This window comes from Neolamprologus brichardi, chromosome 7 (genome assembly GCF_056152115.1).
Source record: "Neolamprologus brichardi isolate AB-2024 chromosome 7, ASM5615211v1, whole genome shotgun sequence".
NCBI classification, from domain to species: Eukaryota; Metazoa; Chordata; class Actinopteri; order Cichliformes; family Cichlidae; genus Neolamprologus; species Neolamprologus brichardi.
Genome location: NC_142110.1, coordinates 18,278,619 through 18,301,483, shown reverse-complemented (window position 1 = coordinate 18,301,483; position 22,865 = coordinate 18,278,619). Strand labels below are relative to the sequence as shown.

General features: G+C 39.7%; 1 protein-coding gene across 1 annotated transcript in view; it reads left to right on the top strand.

Annotated features, from left to right (window-relative positions):
* The window catches only part of nell2a (neural EGFL like 2a), an 83,129-nt gene that overhangs the window by 35,307 nt on the left and 24,957 nt on the right, over positions 1-22,865 (top strand). The window contains exons 13-15 of the mRNA XM_006782520.3: positions 10,726-10,851; positions 19,693-19,815; positions 22,223-22,318. Coding sequence (XP_006782583.1) covers positions 10,726-10,851; positions 19,693-19,815; positions 22,223-22,318 — 345 coding nt within the window. The remainder of the gene's footprint in view (positions 1-10,725; positions 10,852-19,692; positions 19,816-22,222; positions 22,319-22,865) is intronic.

Genomic DNA, 22,865 nt, shown 5'->3' with positions numbered 1-22,865 from the left:
AAGTAAAACACCCAACATGAAAGGTATCTAACCATGAAGATATCAGCCTCTAAGATTTCTGTCTCTACTGCAGCACGGTGCTGGAGAATGGAATTTAACTGGGAATGCTTATGACACGGAAAACCTACAGAAGTATCGGAATAGCAGTAGTCTGTGTTTCATTATAAACAAATCAACAAAACTAGTGACGTGTTTGCCTCAATGCTTCTGAGTGTCTGGCTTGTCTGTTTTTTGAGCCTGGATTTGTTATTTAGATCAAATGTAACGGATATTTAAAATAGAGGCGAATTCCTAAAACAGCTGTGCATTGAAGTAAACTTAATCTGGAGTGCACGGGACTCCTATAATCTGTGCATTATTACATATTTGCTGTGATAATGATTGTTTGTCTTAGAAGGATGATGTAGAGCAAAAGGATGATGCATTGTAAGAGTGGGACATGTTGACTACTGATGTGGAATTAGAGCAGTAATAATAGTAATAATATAGATATATAAACCAGGATTTAGGTTCACAGGCAATAGGTGTGGAGTTGTTCCCCTAGCTATCTGTTTGTTTGTTCTTGTGATATTTTGGACACTAAGTACAATACAACTTTACAGCTAGAGAAAAAAAACAAGAGAAACAATAGTCTGGAAGATAACATTTGAATACATTATATGTGATATTTGGGTGAATTGGTCCTTAAATGCACACAGGATACAGCATATATGAAAACAAGCATGTCAACACATAAACATTAATTACATACTTGAACAAATTACAATTGTAAACGGGGAAATATAACAACTGTATATAAAAGATGGACATACCGAGAGGAAAATTAACAGTTTCTAAATTTCATGGTAATTTAATTTTAATGCAAAGAGACAAACAAAAATCCAGAAAAAACACATTACATAAAGGTTATAAATTTCATTGACTGTCAAAAAGTATTTTATCCCCAACAACCACAGAATTCGGACTCCCACAGATTGTCTACAAGTAATCAATCAATTACAGATAATCCGGATCTCAACTCATTATACGTATAGAGAACACCCATCCACAGAACCAATTTCTCCCATTCATTTGCAAGTACTTGGAAATTAAAGAAATATAAAGTCAACAACAATCGCACTCAGTCTGGAGTGTAAGAACTTGCCTCATGGAGTGAGGATGATCATGAGAAAGGTGGTGGATGTGCCCAAAACTACTTGGGAGGAGCTGGGTAATGATCTGAAGCCAGTTGAGACATCAGTCACCAAGAGCACCGTTAATAACAACACTATATTGTAATGGAATGAAATCTTTCAGCACCCACACGGTCCTCATACTCCTTATGCTCCACAAGTACAGAGAAGACTTTGGAGAAAGTCCTGTGAGCAGATGAGACCACAGTCAAGCCCTTTGGCGTCAACTCGACCCGCCATGTTTGGAGGAAGAGAAATGCTCATTTGGAGCCAAGAAACATAATCCCCACAGTCAAGCACGGAGGTGGAAACATTATGCTTTCGGGCTGTTTTTCTGCTAATGGTACAGGATGACTTCACCACATTGAGGTGATAACGGTTTGGGCCACGTACCATAAAATTTTAGACGAGAACCACTGTGTACAAACCTTGTGATCAACTACAAGAAACTGCTGTACTTGACAACAAAGGTGTAATTACTATGTCACGTTTTGTTTATTAATCACCTAATTATTCCACTCAATGACATGCAAATCAATTGGTAACTTTTACATGATGCGCTTCTTTTCTGGATTTCTGGTTGATATTCTGTCTCTCTCCATTAAAATGAAACCACAAATGAAAATTCAACACATCTCGTTTATCTGCGAGCGAGAAGTCTTACAAATTCAGCAGAGAATCGAATAACTATTTCCCCCCACTGTAAATGACAAAGTGAAGTCACTGTGGAAGCACCTTAATCGCGCACTCTCTCTAATTGCCATCCCACAACAATGGTTGTGAAAAGAAGTCCTATTGTATCAAAGTCTATGAGAGAAGGAACCTACTTCAAAACTGATTTATGAGCGCAGTAAACATTTCCCCGATGAGTTTATGGTCTCCATCAATAATTTGAAATCTGATGTAGTACAATATGATGTTTGTTTTATAAATGATGCTCTCCATTGTTTCAAAACAGTAAAGATGATAAAGCAGGGTATGATTTAGTGCATGGCTAGCCTGTGATTGATTGTCCTCCGTTTCTCAGTCAGATTCACCCTTTCAAAGATGGTAGCAGTCAGTTTGCTGTCGACAAGCAAAGCGTTGATGTTACCAGTTAGCTTGTGCTAATTTGAATTTTTTTTGTTAAGAATATTAAAATCAGCAAGGAAAACAAAATTGCACATAACATGTCCTAATGCATATTTTTTAAAAATGATAAAGCAACCACAGGATAATGAGACTGTTGGGCAGAGAACAAAAGCAAGAATTTTAATAATTGATTAAAAAGGACTGGACCACTTGCACGCAGAATGTGTTATCACCCATAAGACATGATTGTGTGTGTATGTGTGCACATAGTCGAAGTACACCTTGTGTTTGTGCGCAGACCAATCCCATTGCTGCAGCTGTCTTTTAAATGTCACAAGGTGGCAGCAGGCTAATTGGCACTGACTGAAGAGCACAGCCCGCTCCAAAACCCAATCACTGCTGGGATGAGCCCTGAGCCTTTGGGCTCCCCACCTGCTAGGGCCCTGACCCCCACGCACTTTGATGACTGGCACACATGCACACGCAGGGAAACATATACACACCCTGACTGGTCATGTGTGTTTACCTCTGTGACCCTGCCGAAATGTCACCCACAACAGACGGTACCACAATCACTGAGATAGTTCCCTCCTGTGTAAATAACAGTATCTCAACAAACTCACCCGCTGCCCTTTAAATGTCACATGGGAGATCACTCCTCTGTGGTTCTTTTCCAGATGGGATCACACTCAGCTCTACTTTTTATCAATGCGTTACGGTTACTTTGATTTCAGTGAAGAGTCAAAATATTTAAAATTGGGGCTGTTAGAGTAGAGGGAACTCTTTTAAAGCTGAGTAACCACCCCAAGCTATTTTCATGCATCCCACTAAGTAATTACTAGGTACTGTATGCATATTTTAAAAGCAAGTCAATAAACTGCCACATCTTAGAATAACTTTAGAGTTCCCCATTCCAGATAAAATCAAAACTATTCTACAAAGATCCTCATGTAGCTCTCGATACAACCAAAGCTCTGCATTGAAATGCAAAACCCAGGAAAAAAGCAAAACTCAGTACGCAGCAACACATGTTTCAAAACTAGGCATGATCTTCCGATCAGCCTTCCAGAGAGCTCTGATAGCTGTTAATGCTCCTTTGTTAGTGATTGTTCAGACCTCTGGCCTACAGGCTACAAATAGTCACAGAGTGACGTGTGATGGATGATGATGATGCTCGATCGATTTACGCATGGTTGAAAACACTTCCCAGATTAATGACAGCCCTGATGGAGACCAAAGCCCCATTCAGGCTTGCCGCACACAAACAAGGCAGTTTTGTCCATGACATTCACTTGAGTCATTCCAAAATGGAAGTGAGTAACGTGCGTGTTTAAAATAACTTTATTGACACATGCCTACGTGCACTTCAAGCCTGTTAGATGTTTGCAGGTTCAAGGATTGTTGCAAAATTGGATGAATCTTTATTCCCAGGTGGAAATTCTAAGTTGCTGTTGAATGATGTAGATTGTGTGCATAAACTGACAAGAAAACAAAAGCACATGGTCTAACACACACACCTTCTGGCAACTCTACTTGCAGCGAGGCTCTTCCCAAACAGGTAGGCTTCTAAGTGTTTACAGTGATTGATTACAGTGTGTCTGATATTTAGACAACTGCACTCTCAGAATGATTTATACTCTTGTTGCCTCCTAATGGTATTCTCTCCACTCCGTCTTCTTAATTGGCTCCCGCTCCTACCCAAATTGACAGTGACGTTTTGCATATTTGTTTTGGGTGTTTTCAGGCCGGCTTGTTTAGGAGTGATTGTCCAAATTGGCAAGTTGAAAATGTGCTGAAAACAGTTTTCTGCTGATCTGTAGTTCATCTTTAGGTACCGGCTCAGAAACGAATCATCTTTGTTCCATTTCCAAGAAACGCATTTGACTGTTGTTCCTTCTCACTCTGATTTCCCTATGGGTGTAAATGAAAGCAAGTAATTGTCCCTAAAGATTGGAAAAGTTAAAAACCAGACAGATTTATAAGCACCTCACCTCACTGTTTCAAAAAAGTACTTTATTTCGAGTAAATTAGTTTCTTGAGTAGTTTTTCCCAGGCTCACCTTCCAATACAACTTGCAGCATCACAATGCACAGAGACTCCCCCCGCACTAAAACGGGCCTTTTATAACATTCTCCAACCGAGGCCAACAGTGGAGGTAATCTGCTGAGTGGAACACAGATTGGCCAGCAGGGACAGCTTGTTGTCTATAGCGGTTTTTCTTTTCACTGTAGTACATTTGAAAGGAACTGGCTACTGAGAAATATCAGACAACATCTTGGCAAGCCTGGCTCCTCTGCTGTTTATTGGAAACCATCTGCGTGAGTAAGTGAGCTGGTTAGAGGAAGGAATGAACAGATGAAAAACACAAAAAAGAAAGAGAAAGAGTGGGAGAGGAAAAGAGTTCCTAGTGGAGTGGGACAGAAATGGGGTTCCTTTGTTGGATGTCCAAAGGAAATAGCATTGTTATCTCCCTATTCCTACATCTTGATTATACTGCAGTTTGAAGCACAGATTGTGACAGTAGTCCCTATTAAAAACTACATGCTATGCAAGCGAGCAGGGATAAGTTGCTATTTCCTATTTACAAACTGTGCTTGTGCTATCACTTAGCAGTAGAGGGAATATTTAAATGTCAACACAACAGCACTTAGTAAGCAGGTTTGTGGTATCATTATGCAAATGAAAGTTGCATTGGAATGCATTTATATTTATATAAACATATATAAAGTTTGGGTACACAGGCATCATCTTTTACTGAGATAGTAGTTGCATTTTGAAAAGTCAATCACTCATCCCAGCATTTCTCATCAACCACGTGCACTTTAGTCACAACCCCTTCACACACACCTTCACATCATGACATTAGACTCTACTAGAGTAGCTTTGCATGATTCACAGTTCAAAATAATCCACATTTACCTTATAGTGAGCTTTGGTGCAGCCCCTTAGTTTATTGAAACAAGTTTGTTTTTTTTTAGCTCCTTTTAAGCCATCTTTTTTTCCTGATTGGCTTCCTCTCACAAACAAAAGGTTTGAGCTGCAGACCCAGAGTGCTGTGTCTGTGGTGACTGTATAAAACACATCTTCTCTTTAAGCCATCATATATTGTTGATCAACAGTAAAGAAGAAGCTCTCTGAAACCAAATGCTTACACATGTCTGCAGCTTCAGCTTACAGCCATTACTTACATCCTTAAGTCATTATTTTGAATTTTGGTGATGCATAATATACATAATAAATATTGTCACAGTATATATACATACCCTTCAATCGGGGTGATTTTGCTGCTTTTTGCTGGCACAAATATTACTCAAAAAACATTTTGTATCTTTTTAATGTTCATATTTTCCTAAATAAGTGACTTGCACATTATCTCATTGTGTGGCAGCAGGAAGTAAAAGACACATCCTTCTCTAAGCATGGGAGATATGTTTGTTGTCTAGATAATGCAAATCTATTCCTTCTCCTCAGATATGACTATGATTGATTCAGTTGTTATGCATGAATATACAAAGATTAAAAAAAAAGAAAGCACAGCCACTTTCGAGCCATCAGTCGCTGTGTGGCAACAGATTGACCCCGAGCACTCCGTTCAGTGATAAAGGCTGCAGCTGACTCCTGGCCAACCTTCTTTGCCTAGTGCATCACGTATGTCCATGTGACAAGCCAATCAAGAAAATGGAGTGCATTAATGGAGATGGAGACGGTTTCTCTCCCCCACGTAGTCACACTATGCCCCTCATCATCTCACCCCCTAACATATTGTTTTAACATACGTAACTGCTGTCACCAGGGGCAGGATGGATGGTTATACTTAATAGGCTCTAAATCAAAGCTGCACTATGGACGGCCAATCAGAAAGTGGGAAGCTGTCACCAGATCTGTGCTCAAGGTTACTGCTGCAATAGTGAACACACTGAATTTTTCTTCCACTGCCTCTTCAGTTAATATCTTTTGGTGCCTTCCCTCCAGTTCTGTTTCTCTGCCATCTAAAGTCTCAATTGTTCACTCTCTAAGACACACTACACCATTTCACAACTTTTTTTTAAAACTTTCTCACTCTGTATGTTTATTCTACAGGTTTACCTGCCCTTTTCTTCCAACCATCTTTATCTCTCTCACTTCTCAATCTCAGTCGTTTGCTCTTTGTCTCTATCTGTCTCATCTCATCGGCTCTGCATTATAGCTTCTTGTACCTTTGTTTCTAATCCAGTTCTTCTACTAACCTGCCCTTTTATCTGCACCTTCTCTTTTGCTTTCCATTTTCTTCCTGCCTTCATCACTTCCCTTTGTTTTCCTTTTTCTTTCAGAGCTAGTAAAGGTTTGGCCTCCATCCATATAGTGAAGGACGCATGCACCTTCATAGGTGGTTTGTGATTGTCTTCTTGCTTTATTTATCTGGGAAGCCTCTGAATAGCTTAAGGCAGCAAGTATTGATGGAATTGTGAAAGGAAGAACACCAAGTAAATGTGAATGCGACAGTTGTAGGCAGGTGTTGAGCTCTTATTTTGCGGGGTGTGGGCGGTGCGCTACCCAAGGACACGCAAGCTGAGTGAATGCCAATGCAAATCTATTGAAATTCAATTTGAAGTGCTCTTCGCTACAGCATCTGGCACAGAACATATTCAGCGGTTTTGTATCCTTTTGCTCCCTTATAGACACTGAATACACAGAATTAATAATAAATTGGTAATGTCAAGAACTATAGAACTTGTCTCTCATAAATTGTTTTCAATTGACCTGTATTGTCAGTAGAAATAAAGCCCTGATGGATGTAACATGGCTGAGTTTGTTCAGTTTGACTGAATTGCATTTGATTGCGTCACATTATCTAGATTATTTTGTTTACCCTGGCAGTATTTTGCATCTTCTGTCTGAAGGTTTGGCATGCAGTTTAGAACCCAGGAATAGCTGTTGCCTTAGCAACAGCTAATATGGATCCAAAATTGGAATCATGAGAGTGAGAAGGAAAAACAAAGGACAATCTAATAAATTATGATCTTGAAGCTGCACTAGCAAAGTTTCTTCTATTAATTATCATGAAGCATAAAGCCGCCAAAAACAAAACCACGGCATTGGTTAATGAAGTTGTCATGGTAACATGTTAGGGAATAATTGTTTACACATCTAACTAAGACAGAGTAGCTAGAGTTCCAGAGAGCTGAATGGATGAATCAGTGCTTTCTATTTAGATAAATGGCTGACAAATAAAAGCTTGGACGTCATCTTCCAAGATAGCCGGCTGACTGCGGTCATAAAAGATAACATCAGCTTTAAGTCAACCTAACTCAAAAATAGCTCTCAAGTCGTCATACTCTACCCCATACGCACAAACATTTGTGTGTAAATGAGGATCAGTGGAATGATTGTTTTTCATTCCTTATGGAAAAATGTATCTTCTTAAATTATGTCAGTATGTGCTATTGCTCTCATGAGAAAATGTCTTCCAAACGCTAAGAAGCCTTTCCTGCTTGGAATAACAGATGCCCAAGGCTAAAGTGGTCTTTGTATTACTGACCATATGATAGAGTAAGACTTGGATGTCCTAATCCCACAGTGATACTTCTGAGCAGCTTTTTAAAGGAATCTCCTCCACCCAGGGGTAGTCTTAGAGAGGATGCTATTAAACGTCCACGTCTACTGTTGCATTTCAGTTTTGAAGAAAAAAAAACCCCACCTAATAATCCTGTTGCACTGGTTATGATGAATTATGTAATACTGATCTGGCCAGGGGGTGTTAATCAGTTTCAGCTGCTTTTTTAATAATGAGATGAACAAAAGGTGCACTAGAGGTGCAATAATAAGATACCCCCCAAAATGGGAATGGTTTACAGGTGGAGGCCGCTGACATTTTTCCCCTCCTCATCTTTTCTGACTGTTTTTTTTTTTTAACTCGTTTTTGGAGTTGGCTAGGGTCAGTGTCACTACTGGCTGCATGAAGTGATGCCTGGAGCCTACAGATTTGCACAGGTAGTCCAGAGTATCCTCCAAGATGGCATATCAGTACGTGCCATTGTCAGAAGGTTTGCTGTGTCATCCAGCACAGTCTCAGGAGGATACAGGAGATTTCAGGAGACAAGCTATTACTCTAGGAGAGCTGGACAGGGCTGTAGAGGGTCCATAGAATACCACAATTGGCAGGTCCACCACTGGTGCCCTGTGCTTATCACAGGTGAACGCAGGTTCACCCTGAGCACGTGTGACATACCATGGAGCCATGTTATGCTGCCTGTAACATCATTTAGCATGACCAGTTGGGTTGTGGGTCTAAGATGATCTGGGGAGGCATAGCCAAGACCTTAACAGTCTAGGCAAAAGCACCTGACTGCCATTAGGTATTGGGATGTAATCCTTGGACCCAACGCTGCTCACGAGAGTATATACAGAAGGCAGGAACTGATACCCATTACTGCAGCAGTGGGCAACTCCAGGCCTTGAGGGCAGGTGTCCTGCAGGTTTTAGATCTCACCCTGGTACAACACACCTGAATCAAATGATTAGTTGTTCACCAGGCCTCTGGAGAACTTCAAGACATATTAAGGAGGTCATTTAGCCATTTGAATCAGCTGTGTTGGATCAAGGACACATCTAAAACCTGCAGGACACCGGCACTCGAGGCCTGGAGTTCCCCACCCCTGCATTACTGGTTCCCATGCTTGCCTGACCTAAATCCAATTGTTCACATCTGGGACATTATGAAGTTGCACCTCAGGCTGTCCAGGAGCTCGGTGATGCCCTGGTCTACATTTTGGAGGAGATCCCCCAGAACACAATCCGCTGTCTCATTAGGAGCATTCATGCAAGTACAAAGTTGATATTTAACACTAACACATTACCCCTCCATATCAGTGGATCAGTACATATCCAGCATGATCCACCCCCCATTGAGACATGCTGTATTTTAAAGATTTAATTTAATTTTGTAATTGCTTAGGTAATAAAAATCATGCAATCTTGAGTTGCAGTGAAAAACTCTAACCTTTATTTGAGACTAGAAAATAGAGAGACATAGCAAAATGGCAAATATATATTCAATAAATAAACAAGAATAAACAAAGATAAATGCAAATAATATGTATAGCCAGACATAACAAAGGCACACAGAGCCCAAGAGTTGATGGCAGAGCAGATATTTGAAGTTAAATGTCAGCCATTAAGATGGATCATTTAAGATGTACAATTCCCTGTAATATATTTTTAAACAGTCTTAAATTATTTTCTAGATGGCAGTTGCTTTAAAATTTGAGGAGTGCTGATATACCGAGGTAGCTTTTGGAGGAGATCTTTATAAATAAAAATGACAGAGTGTGGGTTCTGTTCTTGTTGCCAGCCTGCTTTTTCCATAGGCTGCACAGGGATGAGTGTGAAATGTATCCCCTGTAATGAAATGCACAGCACAATGATAAACTGTATCAAGGTGTTCGAGGTAGAGTGAGTAGCATGAGAATGAGTCAAGCACGGACACGATGCTCATCTGTGTGATCATGTCCCTGTCCTCAAAGCACGGAAACGTGTTTCATTCAAATTTATGAGAACAATTCTTATTTACCATTGGTGTGAAGAGGTTCGATATTGCAAATAAGAAATGTAAATCCAGTGCAATACGGTCGTATTGTAAGAAAATAACTAAAACGCTTAGACAGCCAAGTTATGCCCTAACAGGTGCTGTTCATTTTGCTCAATTAGACCTCTGTGGAGCCTCTGCATACACAGTCCTTTATTGACATCACTCCCGTTGCAGCTGTTATCCCACTGTTATTATCATTGTTTTTTGTACACGGTGTTATTTGACAATCTCTGCTCAGCTTAGCAGAGGCTTAATCACGCAGGATGAGTAAAAATGTATTTGTTTGTGTGCACACCTTTTAAATGAACTTCTCCAGTGGACTGGTTCTGTGTAAAAAGTGGTCAAAGCACTGAGATCATCTGAGTGAGTGGGAAAAATGCAGACAAGCCGCTATGTGCAATGATTCATTTTGACTGATTGAAAATCGAGCATTGCAGCCTTAAGTGTTTCAGTCCCCACCTCTTATAGACCCTCTGCATCTTGACCTCTGTCTCCCACTAATGAATTCAAATTTGTTTCCCAGTGTCTCTATGTGTGCAAAGTATTTAGGCCTACTAAAGGCCTAAATACAGCAAGGAGGCTAAGTTTGACAGTGATGTAGATGAGCTTCTTTTATGCTGAAAATCAAAACTAAGAAAAACCTAAGAAAAAAAACAAATGATTTCTTTCAGCCAGTGTCCAGAAAAAAACACATGATTATGTTCAAGGGACAAGTAATAGTAATATACAACACCCCAGATAATAGTAATCAATAGACCATCAGCCTTCAGCATGGGACATAACTGCTTGTTTTTTATCTGGCCAGTAATTTCATTAGTTGTGTTTTCAATTGAAAGAATTCTCAGTGAGCAACCCACATCTCATTTAGCTTTGTTCTCACCCCTTCTCTGCTTTTCTCTCCCCCCCTCTCTTCAGATATTGATGAGTGCGCTGAAGGAAAGCACTACTGCAGGGAGAACACCATGTGCGTTAACACCCCCGGTTCCTTTATGTGTATCTGCCATACGGGCTACATCAGGATCGATGACTATTCCTGCACAGGTGAGCTCGTATGCTAGCCTTTTGACAGTCAAGTACACAAAGTTCTGGTTTTATTCTACTTCTCTGTTTCAGCTATTTTGTGAAGACATTTATGAGACCTTCGATCATATGCACAAGGATAATGCCTTTGCATGGGCGTGAACAATCTGTCTGCATACTTACAGCAAGTTACTGCCAGCTAGAAATGATTTCATTAGCATCTTTAGTCATGCACTGGAGGATGGTATTATGGTATTTTATGTTGTAACAAGTACTTCAGCCGAAAGCTGCACAGAAGTCTGGAGATATAGAAGAGCAAGAGTCAGCCAGTGTCAGCAAGAGTCAGTTCAGACATAAACATTGTGAGTTATCAGCAATGTTTGACAGAATGAGGAAGCTGTGTAATATAAAAAAAAAACATGTGATGACAGGAAGACATAGGTATCAAGCAATACCTGCAAAACATGTTGTAAACCTTTGCCATGCGCTACGCCTCCTCTAACTTTTTCTGTCACATCCCAGACGATGGCTGGTTAGACACGTGTCTGCAAATCTGCCACTTGATGTGCATGTGGAAGGATAAATGTCAGAATTTCATTTGTACCCCTTGGTCACTTAACATCTACAGTCACACTATGGTAAACAGTGGCTGGAGACCGCGGCATGACCAGGGTTGAGACAGCATGCAGTCAACTGCCATCTTTGAATCAAGTTTGGTGCTACGAGTGAACTGAAGTTACCTATTACATGCAATGTGTTTGTGATGATGAAGCATTTTACTGTGATAAATCAACAAAAATCACAGACATGTTGTGTCTATCTAAATATACAGAAATTTAGATTACTTGCATTCAGAGTCAGTTCTGAAAAATTCTGAAATTCCTCTAAAGATAGTGACATAGTTGCAGCAAAATGACCTATGCACTGTATAAGAATTTAACCAGCTGGCAACCAGTTGCAACCACAACCACATGCAACCACAGATGCATTGTAGATGACTTGCGCTTATCAGTGCAGACTGACTTTGATTGATTGCAACATGTTGGTAATCTGTCTACATTTACAAATGAAGTAGAAATTATTTGCAATTAACAAACGCTGGCAATCCAAGTCAAACTGGTTTTGGAGACCGGTTGCATCCCACAAAGCAACCTGAGCAACTGCCTTGTAATTGAATGTAGTCCCTCAGAGGTCGGGCATGCAACACCCTCATCCCCTGGGAGACCAGCTCGTTGCCATAACTACTTGCAGTCAGTCACTAGATGTGAATAAAATTCCAACTTAGTCGCAAGGAGGTTAGCATCCTATTATTGCTTTAGTTTAGCTGAGCTGTATCCCACAGTGATAGAGAACACAACCATGGACCACTTAGTATTAGCCTGACTGCTTGATACTATAAGTCAGCACAAGCTGATAGCAAAGAAAACACTGACAACTGAGATGAAGTGTTAAATCAATTTTCAGTTGCCTTGAATTAATAGAGATTACAAATTCTGTCTTTGTTAAAACTTCAGCTTTGTCAAACTGCAAAAGTAATTACATATATTTATTATATAGAAAAACCTTCCATCTTTCAACCCTATTATACTGTCAGTTGTTTGTTATATAACATATTTACAACTCCAAACTTTTTCTAAAGGATTCCAATAGTTGGCTCAGACTTTATCCTCACACTAAGCAAAAAAAAGAAGAAGAAGGCTGTCTTCTTTGTGTGTATGTGTGTGTGCAGTCTTCATATGGTGTGTGAATGTACTCTGTGTATGTGTATATGTGTGAGGAGAAAAACGCCAAAGAGAACCTGAGAAACAGCAAACCTGTACATGGAGGCGGCAGATCCGTTTGTTCGTGATCAAAGTTGGAACCAAAGTCATTTTCAAAAGATTGCGTGGATGATTTGCATTCTTTCTTATATGTCCGTATTATATGTAGAAAGAATGTCTTTGTGTAGCACTGCTGGTCATACCAGCTGGTCATTTTCTACTAGATGGATGCACTGTTGTATGTAAGAGAAATAGAGCCACGTCACATCATTTTATTTTGATATTCCATCGTGCAAAAGCACAATAAAGGAGTAATTTATCTATATTTTTTAAAAAGCCACATTTGCACATGTACTTAGCCAAGAGAAAACACAACATTTATGGATTAAAATGTCCAGACAATGGAAGCTTAAGGCAGTGCTTTAGAGAAGGAGCTCCTACCAGGAGACCGTTCGGTTTGCTAACCCCGCCACTTGCCTTGTAGTGTTTGCAATATTATTATTATTGATATTTATGCTCTCACTGTCTTAGCCCCGAAGTCATGGATGTTCCCTAGATATGCACTGTGTACACTCAGTTGAAGATCATGAAATTATTGGTAATTTTTCAGTTTCTAAATCTAATGAATGTTCTGTATTTTAACCCTGAGGGGGGCAAATTTCCCAAATGTGATCAAGATTTGCAAATTTGTACAATATTTTTTTTGCACTCAGTCAAAAAATAACATAATAATGAAAGCCAACTGAAATATTTATATATATAAATTTCACTTGGCACAACTGATATATTATTATTAATATTATGTAGTATCCAGTAACAACAAAAATCAGTGGACAAAGAGGTGAAAAGATTCTGCAGTGTTAGATATTTACTTTAATGTGAAGAATGCTGCAGGAGTATGGGAAGTCATATTTTAAATGGATTATGTAAAAGCTCACCTCTATGTGTCACTTTTAAAATACCGTGTGCACATCCACACTTAAGAATAGAATATAAAGGGGAAAAAAATCAGTAATCCTTTTATGATGTAATGTCCCTGTCCTTCTACGCGACTGACACAATGTCATTCATCAGGGATGAGCAGCAGATCTGCCTCATTCCTCAGCAGTTGTTTGCAGCTTGTGATACACGATGCTAAGTAGCTCCCTCTGCGCATCATTTCCGAAGAGGAGGCAACATGCTGCATTTCCTCTGTGCCTGTAATTAAAAAAGCAATTTGCACCAATGCAAACGAACTCAGTGGCAGCACAGCGAAAGAGCTGGCAGATTTAGGCTCGCCGACTTCCTGCTGTGCCATTGGAGTTTGAATTAAAGCTGTGAGACTCAGCAACATGATGACTTTGAAACCTCCCATTTCCTGTTCCATTCCTAGCTGTAGTTTCTCTCTTACTTTATTAATGGAAATCAGGGAATGACAGAGCAAAGTTAAGGTTTTTTTTCCCCAAGTGTTTTTAAAAACAGGCATAAACAAGTTAAAGTTGAGAATGAGGAATAGCATTTTTGTGGCCGCAACAAAAGCACATTCATCTTTTTTGTCTTGTGCGCTTGTGATTTATTTAGAGAAAGAAACATCCTCGCTTACTCAGTCGTTTTTCCACATTACCTTTAGACAGCCACTGTACCTCGTGTGATTTCAATCACTGTGTTTTCTCTAGTCTTCTGAGCTGTGGGCAAGTTATATTGTTTTACCCATTTGTCTTTCTTCCACTGTGTGCTCAGGCCCCAGATTCACAATGAAGATTAATTCCACAAACCCAATGGATTAAATTGTGTCACTATATTTTATGTAGTCTCCTATTAAAATGCCTTCAAGCCACTGTAGTGGAACACACAGCTATGCGCCTCCTTATAAAAGTCAATTTGTGTGATTAAACCTAGGCTTATGCAAAGGCTTGATGTAATGACTTTTCCCCCTTGCTTCAGTCAAATTACCGTCATGATCTCCCTGCAGTTTTATTGGACTGTGTTCTTCCACACAGCTACTATCACTGTCTGCTACAGTGTGCAGTCAGTGGTATGGTATCACCTTACCTCTTAGACTAATTAGTAAGCCAAATTATAGTCAAATTAGGTGCCTTTATTCCTTAATGGAAAGTATATATGTGCCAGAAAACACACTTCTCCTAATGTATACCTGTGTGCTGAGATCAGTACCACCTTGGTAGTCGCAGTGGCAGTAACTGACAGTAACAACAGGAAGATGCTAAGTTACTAGCTGCAGGAATCTACTGCTTCTTAGTAATTGAACATCTGCTTGTGTTTGAAAATAGTCCAAAGGGAATGCTGATTCCTCTAAGTTGCTCACACATAAAATATTATAGCTGCGGAAGAAAAGATTAAAGCCCCCCCCCCCACACACACACTAGCTGTCACATGATGTATGCGTGACTACATCATTTATGGCGCCTTTCACCAATTAACAAATTGCAATCTCAGCAGAAACAATGGTTCCAGCATTGATGGACGAATTTCTGCACGCATTAAAGTGTTGCATGTTAACCAGTCTGCCTTAGTAAAGAGGATTAAATTGACCCTAGCTCATTTCATGGCTCAGTGTTTATATGCATGATAGTGTATTAAAGGGCTGATCTGCAGATTTAGGCCTGAGAGAACCAGCATGGAACTGTGGTTTTATTTATCCTCAGCTTATCAGGGGGTCAGCGAGCTCAGACAGAAGACCATATTTTACATGAAAACCACCTGCGGTGAGGGAGGTGGATGGGCTCAGACCCCAGCTGGGGGTGGACTGGAACATGTGGACTTCGTGTACTTGTTTAAATGAAATATGTCCAGCCAAAAGCTGAGGCTCTATATGGTTGAGGGTACAGTGAGAGAAGCATGTGCAACTTTCTTTTGCTACTGTATCCTTCATCTTGAAGGTCAAGATTCCGCCTCCTTTCTCCCCCTCCACCCATTCTTCATCTTTTCCCCAAAGTGCCCGAGGTGCTCCCGGCTCTGTGAGATTAGCAGCTAATCCATGAAAGGTAGGGGATTGGTTGTGCTCTCCGTTTAAACGTTATTAAAGAAGGCTGTCCTGAGGTGTGTGTTTTTGCTAGGTGTATATGTGGATGCCTCCCCTTGTTCCTAAGGTGCCTATGTAGTTAGTGTGTGTCCCGGTTCTAATCCCCTGATAACCAGACCTGGGCCCCTGAGGCTGAGGAACCGGCTGAGGGCTGGGATGGCGGGAGACAAGGAGTAAGGCATGGACGAAGGCCACAGGTGGAGCAGGAGGTTTGTCAACAGCAGAGATCAGAAAAGATGACTTTTAATCTGATGACTCAAAAGGTCTTGCAGCTGACATGGAGGGGTTTTTTCCCCTCTTTTTAAAGGACATCTGTATTCTGGTTGAACAACAGGATCCCATGGGCACTTAGACTTAAAAGTTTTCAATTTCTGCTGGTCTGAACAGTGTTATGTCTTTGGCATTTTAAAGGTGCCCTAGAGAGTTTTTGTTGCAGAAGTTGCTAAGAAGTACAAAAACCATAAAAACACTTCTAGTTAAATTCCTCTCGCCTTTAAATATTCTCCTAATCATTTTCTAAACACAGTAAAGGATTTACATTACAATTTAATTTTGTTTTTGCTTGCACTCTTTTTTTCTTTTCTTTTTTTTTGCATCTTGTTAAATTTCCTGGTAAATAAATAGTACAAAATCACTGACTGGACTGTGCATCACATCATCCAGGTGCAGATGTTAAAACAAAATGGGAAACATATTGTACAAAAATCCCCAAAACTGTGCTCCAATCTTGGCTTTAAGTTATTAGAGGAACAAATAAATATTGTCTCTTCATCATTTAGTTTTCTTTTTTTTGTTTTTTATCGTCTTGGTCACCAAAATAGGCAAACTGAGAAAGGAACAGAAGCTTTTCTTGTTGTAAAACATTATAAGATCGTAGTCTTTTCAAGCTTGGGATTGTAAAATTAAATCGGAGGTTACATTGTTTTGGGGAAAGCAGCTGGAAGGTCAGACATCAATGAAACTGGTGTTGTTTTGGCAGAAGGTGGATGGAGTCAAGCAGGAAGAGAAACAGACAGCTAGAGAGAGATCCCTGGTGACAGGCTGTACATAATTGATTGTTTATCTGTCTACAGCCTGAGCAGCAGCAGCCAGCGAGGAAATGCTTCTCTCACGCCACCACACACGTACGCATTTTAGGGATTTAGTTGGTGATTAAATTAGGAGTCGCTTACACTGAGTGCAGGAGTGTAATAAGCCTAAATTCCTAAATAACCCAAATTACCAGGAACCAATACTAAAACTCAAGGGTCATCGTGATGATGCACACTCTGGATTCCCTCAAACACCCGGTGGCTCTGCTGGCCTGTGTGTGTGTTCAAAGAGACAGCTTGGTGTTTGCTGCTCTGGCAGATGTGACCTTGGCAAGAAAAAAAGAAAAGCCCCTAATTCTCTTTCCTCTCTCCTGTGCTCCTATTACTGTTTTTATATGCCCATGAGCAGACTTTAATTCTGCCCAACAGCAGGAAAGTTGTGTGTGTGTGTGTTACAGGAGCAGTGCAGTGGGCCCTACTAAGTGCCCTTCAATCCATCTCACACACACTTGCACGCATACATCATACTCTCGATGGAGGAGCTCATCACAATGTCACTTTCAATTTGGAAGAGCCCACGGTCTGCTCAGGAGATATAATGGATTGGGTGATGGCAGGGAAATGGATGATGCGGCTCAGGTCTACCGCAACAAGCATTCGGGTTTCTGATCCTTTCACCTTTCAGGTGCCGTCTTTAAGTCTTGACTGTCTTTACGAAGTGCAAGCATAAAAAAAAGCACAAAAGTTGAGCAAAATAAATAAATAAAAAAGAACGCTCCAAAAGTTTACTTCATGTCTGAAAAAAATATATTTGAGAAACCAGCTCAGAGAAGTTTGTTTATTTCTGTCCCCTGGCAAGCTTGAAGCTACCCCCAAATCCTTAAAATAACAAGAAACTGTCCAAACGGTTTACTCCAGATTAGCACTAAATGCTTTGTATTTGTGTTTTTCAAGAGTCTTAACCCTTTTGGAGAGATTTAGTTGACTGCTTATCCATTTAGCAGCCTGTAAAAGTTTTCACCACAAACAACATGATGATATGAATTGAAAAACAAGATTCTCCAGCTGAGAGAGTGAATACTGTACTGTATGGACCTTTAATGAACGGCTTGTGCTCTGCAGCCTCTCGGGCTACGATGGGATACAGAGATATTAAGTATGGAAAAGAAGATTTCAAAAGGATAAAGTCTAGAAGTTTTTTGAGACTTATTCTGTGCTAGGTAAGCAAGTACATATCAGAATGCAATATTTATGTGAATCTCCCAAATACTATGGATGAGCATTCTTCTTTTGTGTTCTCAGAGGGATAAAGATCTGCTTTTATGTTCAGGGGCAGATGAAGGACTTGCATTAAGATCCATCTTCCCGTAGCAAGGGAACGGACTTAAATGCTTTATAGTTCTTTAACTGTTCAGTGTAGGTCAGCTTCAAATAAGATTTTTTCCAATAACTCTTCATTGCATTATTGCTTCTATGTTTATTTACTGTGTAAACAAACACAGAGGCCTCCAAGGATAAAACAAAAGAAGTCAATAAGTGAGCACAGGCTAAAAACTTCTGCCTCTGTATTTTTAATGACCCGTTTGAATCAAATAGTATAACAAAGCTTTGCAATTCTACCGGTGTAAACAAATTTAAAATACCGATAACTCAGCAATGGTAGTTTCTCACTTTATTAATACGAGTAATCGATAGAACGAAGTGCTTGTGAGGAAGAGACCGAACTGGTGTTTGGTGTAAAACTGGATACCTTTGTGACACTTGAACATGATATTGTTTCAGGGAAGTGTTAAGATCCACCAGCCACAAGCAAATGAAATCACATTTGTTTGAGAACACATCTTCTTGTGACAAACGAAAAAGCAGACACACAGACAGTGATATCATCAGGATAACGTCTCCCCTGCTGCTTCAAATGGTTTCATTCACAGCACTCTTTTTTTTTTTAAAGAGGCCTATTTATAAGTTCGGATCCCTCAAGTAAAAATATGACAATTAATTGAGATTTATTGTCAGCTGTCACAAGACATTGTCTTTTGTAAACAGCTACTTTCAAATTAAATGTTTTTTTATTTTAAATTTGTAACTACTAGCCCTAATGGCTTAATTGTTTTCTTCTTTATGTGGCATCATTACATAGTTGCAGCTGGACTGTTTGTTTTATTAGCCTTCACTCCAGGTTTTCATTTGATTCTGTTTTGCCACTTCAGTCTTCCCGAAGTTCTCCTCACAGAGGGAAAGAGATTTGTTTGCCAGTTGGATACAGTATGTTGTCACGGGCTGTAGCCATTAGTCAAGCTTGTCAGTGATTCATAACACAGCATATCACTAACTCCACAGTGATGGGAGCCTGGGAGTTCCAGTTCTACGGGGACATTTTGTTAATGCTTGTATAAAACATTTCCTGTGGGTACTTAACACGCCAATTGTGCCAATTGCAACGCTCGAACTAAAGGCTAATGGCTTATGTACTGTATGTAAACTGCTACACAAAGATGAACCGTATTGGTGTGTGCGCGGAAATTAAAGTGTTTATTTTCTGCTATTATGAAGCAGACACTGAGACGTCTCCGTCCCTCATGATGTGCAAAAACAAAAACGGCAAATTGCAGCAAAACATCTGAGACAATTTTTTTCACGACAAATCTTGATGGAAGAGAGAAAAGTGACTCATCCTCCAGTTGGCTGTTTGTCACTGATGTCTTATTACTAGACTCACAGCTGTCTAACTATCAAGTCGTTTAAAACAAGGCACAGTTTGAAATCTTGTCCTTGTTTTTTTTTTGTTAATGGTTAGTAAAACAAATTAGCAGCTGGCTGCGATCATTTCTGATATTTACAAGGAGGATAAACGCTCACTTTTCTTTAATCAAGTGTTATTTTCTTGATGGCTGTAGTTCTTTGCAGATGTGAAGACAGTTTCTGAACTGTTGCTAGAGTGTTTTCCTCTGCTTGTTTGGGAAGATGCTGCATAATACGAAAAGTATACTTTGTACTAGTGAGGAACCTGCTCGGATTGATGCATGTTTTATTATTGTGTTGTTTGCAGAACATGACGAGTGCCTCAGCGGACTCCACAACTGCGATGAGAATGCCTTGTGCTTCAACATGGTCGGAGGCCACAGCTGCTCCTGTAAGCCAGGCTACACGGGCAATGGGACAGTCTGCAAAGGTAATCTCACCAGGTTCATTTTGTTTTGTTAAGTTCTGCTTCACTTGACCACTGTTGTTTTTTCCCTTTGTTTTAACAAACAGTGTTTTTCTAATTTAGATGTTGTATCACATACTATGTATATATATATATATATATATATATGATAAAACATTTAAATAGTCTTCACTTTCAGGGGAAACTGCATTGTTTCCAGTGACCGTGTAATATGAAAAAATAAGTCAGTGTGTAATGAAGTCTTCAAGAATGTCAGTGTATTGTGTCACACAATGCACAGCTAAGAAATGTAAACAAAAACAGTTTTATTAATTTATTTCATTTTTTATGCTGGTTTTAATGACACCCTGGAAAAAAAATACTAAACGTTCCATCCTTTTTCTCTGGGCCAAATTTAATTTAACCTCCTAAGACCCGAACTTTTCCACAGCATGCATTTTTAATTTCTCTTTGATATTTGGGCATATTGGGGCCCAATGCATGTAAAAACAGCATTACCAGAATTACCAGATTTTTGTTTCTAAGAAAAACGAGAGCCACAAATGAGGATATTCGTTTAAAATTTTGATAGAACAGTAGCATTATAATGTCTTCGTAAGTGGATATCAGGCCCTTGTAGAGCAAAATTGAGTATTTTGGTCTAAATAACCCAAAATGTGATGTCCACATATGTGGATGCCAGGTCCTAGGAGGTTGAAATTGAATGTGGAAAGATAGAAAATTATTCCCTTTCAGTCCTCGCTGAGGTCACCTCTATTCATGCCTTTAAGGCAGATGACCTGTGATGACATATGCGGAGCCCCACCTGCAAACATATACCCCCTGGTGATTCACTCACACCCAGAACTGTGACATATGCATGCTTACCTGTTGAGAGGTCAGATTTGATAGCTAAAGGTCTGCCCCCAAGCGTCGACAAACCCATGGGCTGGAATCACTAGAGAGTCTTCCCTTTTCTACAATTAAGATTTATTTGGCAGGTATACCTGCTTGTTATATTGGCTATGATGTGGTGATGCCAGGTGCACATCATCTTGTGCGGTTTTTTGGGTTTTTTTTTTTTTTTTGAAAGAGTCTGTCAGCTGAGATCCATGTGATTAGGTTGACTTTGGTGCCGGAGACCTTTTGTCGCCCCCCAACTTTTGAACTCATCCAGTCTGTAGATATGACGTTTCTTTCATGTAAAACTGCATTACTTCTCACTCTGGCATCTGCAAAGTCTTTGGTTTAATTTCATGCTTTGACTGCACATCCTTCTTACACACTGTTCTCTTCTGATGGTCTCAAGGTCATATTAGGGCCGAATGCAGGGTATTTATGTGAGAATATTCCTCAGGCATATAGCTCTATGGATTTTGAGCTCCTGAGTTTTTGCCTCCCCATAGAAAAGGCTATATTACATCTGTGCAGTGCATGTGATTACACAGTTTGCGAATCCAGCAACAGTAACCTCAAGGCACATTCTATTGCAATTTAAAGACCCTACAATAATACAGTCTTTTGTACAAAACCATTCAAAGAAAAATTATCAACAGGTAAATTAATGATGTAAAATAAACATTGCTACCATCTTCATCATCAAATTTCTGTCAAAGATCATTAGTTTTAGCCATTGTTCTGTTAAGCATATCATATCATAAAGTATACGATGGTGATTCTACTCTCTCCTCCACCCACTGAAAAGCCCTTTGTGACCCAGATTTAATGAGTGCCTCTGTCATGTTTGCAGTTCTATATGTGATCTCTGTGCTTTGTAGAAAATTGACCTGACCTCAGCTGGTTAATCTATTTCTTGAGTAGAAATCTATTTATGGTGGAGCTGCACATTAAGATAACTTTGCTTGGTCATGATGAGCACTAGGTACACTACACAAACATGCACATACAAATACATGATAGAAGCTGGAACCCTTCACCCAAAACTGTGCTATAATAATTTATTATAGTTTAGACATACTCTTGCATCTGTCTTTTGTTTTTTAATGAACTTAATGAAAGTGCAATTCTTCATTTTTGGAGTGCTCTTTTTAAGCACTGCTTTTACACGTCTTACTAAACAGGTTTTCATTTGCTTTCAGCACTTTTCACTCTTTATTCTGAGGAAGCATGGTATGATTTGTGCATATATTACATTTATTTCCATTTCCATTTGTGTCAACTTCAGTGACTTCTCTGTGTTTTGGGGACACATTAACTAACAGCCTACCCACGGATAATGAACATTTTTGAATTAACCTTGGTGAGATGCATTAATCACGCAAAATAATATTGTGCAAGCCTATAATGAATCACATCACCAAATTAGCTCTTATTCTGTATGCAAATACATATGCTGCTGCTGGTCTAATTACATAGTTAATGCTCGTTAATCTTAGTGAGTAATGGCTCCTCTCCTCTGGTGTATCTCCAGCAATGTGTGACGGATTGTGCCAGAATGGGGGAACCTGCGTTTCACCTAACAACTGTGTTTGCCAGCAAGGATTTACTGGGAAGAGATGTGAAACAGGTAAACATTTGTTTTCGTTACGTTCTTACATTTCTTTTCCCATGAAACAAACAAACAAAAAAAAGGAACTTTTGATTGAATGTGTAAGAAAGAACATGTTGCAGGACGAGGAGGTGTTTTACACTCTTGAGAATAAGACTAAACAAAGGAAGGAAAATGGGAGACTGTACTGTAAATGCTTTTTTTTTTTTTTTGCAGTGTTCTCACTAAGCTATATTAACTGCCCCTGTGTGCATTTGAATGTGTTTGTGGCGATGTGCATGTCCGTGAACATGTCTGACTGTGTGGGTCGGGCCTCCGTGGTGAGCGATGAGCTTGTGCCTCTTCCAAGTGGCCCAGTGGAGGATTTGAACTGCAGCTGCAACAATAATAGGCATTAGCCCATACATATCACAGCCCATATTAATCAGCATGGCATTCTCCTCATAGGCTTTATGCTACATGCACATTACAGCTGTGCAAACTCCTGATGCACCATATCAAATAGGACTAATAATAGATGAACTGAGTGTTAAGTCAGCTAGCAGCCATTGAGATATGTGAAACA